The sequence below is a fragment of the Lipotes vexillifer genome, unplaced genomic scaffold (assembly GCF_000442215.2).
Source record: "Lipotes vexillifer unplaced genomic scaffold, Lipotes_vexillifer_v1.1 scaffold1019, whole genome shotgun sequence".
NCBI lineage: Eukaryota > Metazoa > Chordata > Mammalia > Artiodactyla > Lipotidae > Lipotes > Lipotes vexillifer.
In genome coordinates, this window is record NW_006776835.1 from 964,138 (window position 1) to 970,111 (window position 5,974).

Consider the following 5,974-nt stretch of genomic DNA (forward strand, 5'->3'; position numbering starts at 1 on the left):
TGAACAAGGTGCTGGGCAGTGGGCCGGCAACTGGGAATCCCGAGGCGCTGCTCAGCCAGGCTGTGGAGCAGCTGAGGCAGGCCACCCAGGTCCTGCAGGAGATCAGAGATCTGGGAGAGGTGAGCCAGGAAGCACCTGGGCTCCGGGAGAAGCGGAAGGAGCTGGTGACCCTCTACAGGAGAAGCGCACCCTAGGGCCTGCCAGCCCAGAGCATGGTCCCTTCCTGGCCGGCTCAGTCCATTGGAGCCCAGCCCTGCTGAGAAATGTGCTTCTTTCCAGGCTGTAGAAGGGCCATCAGGCATGTCAGGGTTTGGCCAGGACCTGCAGAGACTCCTGGGATCCTTCTCGCCCTGCCCTGGCCAGAGGTGCCAAGTGCCAGCCAGGGCTGCTCTCTGGCCGGGCCTCCAGCTCTGGGCTTGGGCTGGGAGCACGCATGCGGTACCTCTGTGCTGGCGTGGTCGTTCCGAACAGCCCCAGGGCCCTGGCGCAGCGCGGGGGTTTTTGAGGGCGGTGTCATCTCTGCTTCACGCCCTCAATAGTTTACATTCCTGACTTCTGAATAGAGCACAGCTGAGCCCCCCTGCCGCCTCCATGTCCAGATGTTCCCAGGCAGAGGCAGCTTCAAGCCATAAGCAAGCCTCCCCACCCCGCTATTCCTAGTAGCTGCAGGGGCCTTGGGTCTAGACTAGAGGTTTGTCCTTCAACTGAGTGAGACCTGGAACCCAGCTAGGGCCTCTGAAAGCAGGTGGGAGGCATCTGTGTGAGAAAGCCATTAGCTGTGGGGCCCCTCCCTGGGCCTGTTTCCTATTCTGCAGGCCTTCCCCTCTGGTGAGCCCTGATTGGAGGACTCCAGGGTGGAGGAGGAACTCGAAGGGTCTCGTAGTCTAGTCCCTGCCCCTGGACACGCTTGTGTCCAGCCTTGCACATTCCTGTACAGGTGAACCCGATGTCGACATCAGAACATCCTGTATGTAATTCATTATAAATCAACCTTCAGAAGAGAAGCTGCCCCAACTTCTGTGCCTCCCAGATGGGATTTATATCTGGGTCTCTGTGGTTGCTTCTCAACCCAAACGGGTCCAGTATCCCAGTTATTTCTTCAGATGCCGTTGGGAGTGTGTTGGGACCTAAACCCACTTCCCTCTCCCCTTTCCCCTCACCCCTCTGGCTCAGGCTAGAGGGACTGCTCCTCCTGAACTTCTTGTGGAAGGAGCATTAGCTCCTGTCCCTTTCGTGGTCCGTGCCTGCACCCTGGGCCTCTCCCGAGCCCCTCCCCGCCATCGTCTCGGGCTCTAGGAGCACATCCAGTCTCCATCCTGCTGCAGCGGCCAGACTGAGGGCAGTCTATAGGTGCAGGGGCCCTGAGGGCCACAGCCTCTCTCCCTGGGGCCTGTGGGAGTAGGCGCAGCTTCTGACAGGCCTGCTCAGGGGTTTCTGCAAGTGCACTTTTGTTTACTGAAAGAGAAGGAGGGTCACAGCTGTGTGCCTGGCCTTCCTGCCCACTGCCTCACCCCCAGCCACCAGTCATGCCCTCTGAGGCCCGCCGGCACAGCTCACTGCCTTCTTTACTTCTCCTTGGTTCTTGAGGGCAGTGGCCAGGGATCGGGAGGGGCACGTGTCCACTCTGCAGCCTGTACTGGGCAGGGGTGGGAGCAAGCAACAAGGTCATGGCTCGTGAGCCCGCCTTGGCCTCCCTAAGCCACACTCTTGAACAGACCAGGCTCCCATGCCCCAGTCTGATGTCTCTCCATCTGTCTCCAGTATGAGAGCAAGAATGTCACCAGGGGCCCACAGTCACGTGGCCCCCTGCAGTCTTCCTTTGGGGAACAGCCTTGCTCCACCAGCAGCCTGGGCTGGCTGGAGCATTAGCCAAGTCACCTCCTTCCTGGGACTAGAGCCTCAGTTTCCTCTTCTGATAAGTGACCAGGCTGAGCAAGTAGCTCTGGTGTCACCTTAGTGGCCTAATGCCATTGGTTTCTGTGGGGTTCCTGTGCCTTGGCAGCCTGGACCCAAGGGGGAAGCCAGCTTCCAGGGGAGGGGAGAGGATTGGGAATTCACAGGGGCTGCCTGGCCTGCCTCCTTGGGGAGGGTGGCATTCCATGCCTTCTGCTTATGAAGCGCCTTTCTTGAAGTTTGGCAATAAATCCCTTTTCATGGAACTTCGCTGCCACAAGCCTGTTTGTTGTTGTGGGGACCAGCTCCAGGGCCTCATGGAAGCAGAGAGTAGGTGGTGGTTGACCGGGGCATCACCCTTCCTCCAAGCTCTCTTTGAGGGCCCACTTCCCATAGGCCAGGCTGGGGGCCTCGCCCTCCCTCAGTGCTCCACCTTTGCTAAACTCGGCCAGGTGCTCCAGTCTCACCCCCTGCCCCCAACACGTTTCTACAGCCCGGAGGCTAAGTGTCATAGGGAACAATGCTTTTCAGTTTTTAAAAACTTCATTTGGAAATAATTTCAAACACAGAGAAAAGTTGCGAGAGTCAGTATAGTACAGAGAACACGCACATACTCTACTCAGATTGACCTGTTGGCTTGTCTTTCGAGTGCCTTCTCTCTGTAATATACACACAATTTTTTTTCTGAGTCTTTGGAGAGTTAGTTATCATGGCCCCTTTCCCCTAAATACTTCAGTGTGTATATCCTAAAAATAAGCATATTCTCTCATTAATCGTAGTGCAGTTATCAACTTCAGTAAATTTAACACTGATAGAATACTTACTGTTCATATTCTGATTTTGTCGTTAGACCCAATAATATCGTTTAATCACATGTTGCCTCCAGTGTAGGGTTGAATATTACATACATGTCTCTTCGAGTCTCCTTTAATCTGAAATGTTTCCACAGCCTTTGTCTATCATGATGTGGGTATTTTTGAAGAATACAGTCCTCCCCAGCTTTTTAATAGAATATTGTTCATTTGGGGTTGGTCTGCGGTTACTTCATAATTAGATCAAGGTTATAGAGTCTCAGCCAGAGAACTGCATAGGCGATACTAGGTCCTTCTCAGGGAGTCACATCTGGAAACACAACCTCCATCCGACTTACTGGTGATGCTTATTTGGATCACCCAGTCAAGTGTCTGATTTTTCTGTTGTATGGTTACATATTTTTCTCATGTAACTAATAAGCAATCTGGGAGACTTTTTATTAAAGACCATGCACAAATACGTTGCACCACATCAGAATTTCCCCTTAGATCTAATCTCCATTGATGATTCTTGCCTGAACAGGTGTTTCCTATGATGGTTCAAAATGATTCCAGCTGTCATTTTAACCTCAGAGCTGGGTCCTGGTTGGGGTGATCCCGGGCCCTGCCTTATGCCTGTGGCACCCCTAATACATCTCAGCAGGACCCCAGGGCTTTGCTGAGTGCTCTTTGGAAGCCCCTGGGCCAGTAGACAGAGCTCCACTCAAGTCAAGCTGCTGGGAAGGTGTCAAGTCCCACCCAGGGACTTCAGTGAATCTCAGCCTCTTGGGGCCTCAGTTTCCTCACCCATAAAGGGAGATTGCAGGGCCACCCGCTCCCCACGTGGGAAGGCACCACAGTGCTCCCCAAAGGCCGGCTCCCTTCCTTATCTGTGAGGGCTGCTGGAAAGGCCTGGTGGTCAACGCAACAGGAAGCACCTGGCCCGGGCTTATTGACTGTTCTATGACTTTCGTATCCCTCCTGAATTCCCCTACCACTGGCCTGACGTGTGTCCACCATACCAAGTGGGTGGCCTGCAGAAGGTGGGCCATTTCACCTTATCGTTAAGGAGGGACGAAGGTAAGGGAGAGAAGTCCCTTTATTGACGGGGGCATACTCCCAGCCTGGCCCAGGAACAAAGTCTTCTCCCGAGGGACGCCTTGAAGGGAGCAGCTGCTGGGAAGGTGTCGGTGGCCAGCCAGCCGCAAGACTGAGGAAGGATGTGGTGAGAACTTTCTTTCCTTCTGGCCCTAGGGGCTGGAGGCCTGTGCAGAGAAATGGAGCCTTTTTCTTTTGAATACACGTCCCCGATATCTCAGTGGCCTGAAGTCCTGTGGGGTTTTGCAAAACACAGGTGGCTGCCTTCAGGCGGGACCCAGGACAGAGCGGGAGGGTCTGGTGGGGAAGGGGACATCCAGATTGCCCCTCCCTCTGCCCCCACCTGAGCCTGGGCCCTGGAAGCTCCCTGTGTCTTTCTGGAGCCACCATATTTTATGCCTTCCAAGTCCTGTGTTCCTGCCTCCCAGCCTCCCTGACCCCTACTCTCATGTCCCAGACATGAGGCAGGACTGTCAGAAAAGACCTCACGAACTCACTCAAGTGGAGGTTTCTGTGACGTTACGAGGAGGCTTGGCGGGGGGATGTGGAGGGTGGAGAGGTGATGGTGGAAATTCTGCCCTGTTGTCATAATTGTGTTTACAGGAACAAAGTTCCTGGAGGAAGCAGCAGGGTGTAAGTAGAAAAACATGACTTTAGATTTGGAGGCAGACATATCTAGATTCAAACCCCAGCCATGAGTGAGTGACCTTAGGTAAAATGTGCCTGAGTTTTTCCCGTCTGTCAAATGGGCTAATTCTCCCTTCTTCACAGGATTGTTGTGGAATGCTTAGCCCATGGTCTGCCTCACAGAAGATGAGGTTAGTAAACCCCAGCCACCCGGCCTCACAGAGCACCTACTTGGCAGGCCTGTTTTGGTCTCTCACTGTCACCAGTGGTCTCATGAGGAAGATGTATTTCTTTTCACTCCTTTGACAGCTTAGGAAACTGAGGCTTAAACAACGTGCCTAGGAGACCACAGGTCAGTGTTGGGACCTGGGATTTGACCCCCTGGGTTCCTGAGCTGGGCTGACACTCGACTGCTTCCTGTTTCTTCTCTGGAGAGTCTCTGACTTCAGATGGATGCTCAGCCCAGGGGAATTCGGGCTGACTTGGGGCTTGGGGCATCCCCATCTTTCCTGAAGGACACCCCGAGGCTGGCCTGGCTCTCCACCAGCCAGCCAGGGCCCCAGGGAGAGGCTCGGGAGGCCCTTCCCTTATAAGGACAACAACTCGGCAGTGATGAAACTTCTCGGCCTCCCGGCTGGGTGGGCGGGGGAAGGGAAACGACAGGCTCCAACGGCTACAGCTGAGAGCCTGAGCCTCCACAGGAACTCGCCCACGAGCCTCCCCTCTCCCCTTCCTGTAGGCTCTGAGTGGGGCTTTCCAGAGGGTCCCACTGGCAGGAGTGCGGAGGAGAAGCCAGGGCCTGGGACGTCAGAGTGGGTGGTGACCCATGGAGGGAAGATGAATAAACAGGCCAAGAGAGGGGGCAGGACTCTTGCAGACCCTGCAGGAAGCATGCAGTCTGGACTCCAAGCTGTAGGCCTATCTAACCCAGCCCCGCCCTCAAGCTGGTCAGGCAGGGCGGGAGAGAGAGAGTTGGGAGGAGGCAGGAGGAGGCCCTTGGGCAAGTGCCTTTCTCCCTTCGCCCTCTAAGGTCAAGTCCTAAAGGGGAGTAGAGCTGGGTGGGGGCTAGGCAGCCTGCAACAGGACCCTACCCTCCTCCTTCCTTAGCTGTGGCCCAACAAAACCTACCAGCCCGAGGTCCATCTGAGAAACTAATTGAGGAATCACAGGATATCAGGACTGATAAGGATCTCTGAGCCCATCGAGTACCTCCTGCTGGTTTTAGAGTGGAGGAAGTAACAGCTCAGAGGGAGGACCTGAACTTGCCCATCTGTTTTGTTAAAAAAAAAAAAAAATTATTTGGGGGTGCCTTTTCTTGGTTTCCTATTTAAAGTTCCTTTTCAACAAATCCCAACTTGTTAGTTGAAGAAAAGGACAAAGGGCTTTTTCCACACCCAGGTCTGGTTAGCTCTGGTGATTGGTACATCCTTGGAGACCCTCGGGTTGGCAGTGGGGGTGAGGCCAGATCCTAAGGGGGAATCAAGTGTAGCAGATGGAGAATCAGTCTCTGACATGGCTGTGCACAAGCCATGTGACCTGAAGCAGCTGCTCAACCTCTCTGAATC

At 54.5% G+C, this 5,974-nt stretch overlaps 1 protein-coding gene across 2 annotated transcripts in view; it reads left to right on the forward strand.

Moving 5' to 3' along the window:
- Positions 1-194, forward strand: part of PLEKHO2 (pleckstrin homology domain containing O2) — a 20,886-nt gene extending 20,692 nt beyond the window's left edge. For both annotated transcript variants that reach the window (XM_007450711.1, XM_007450710.1), the window contains one exon: positions 9-194. In XM_007450711.1, the coding sequence (XP_007450773.1) occupies positions 9-194 (186 nt within the window). The remainder of the gene's footprint in view (positions 1-8) is intronic.
- Positions 195-5,974: the final 5,780 nt, after the last annotated feature.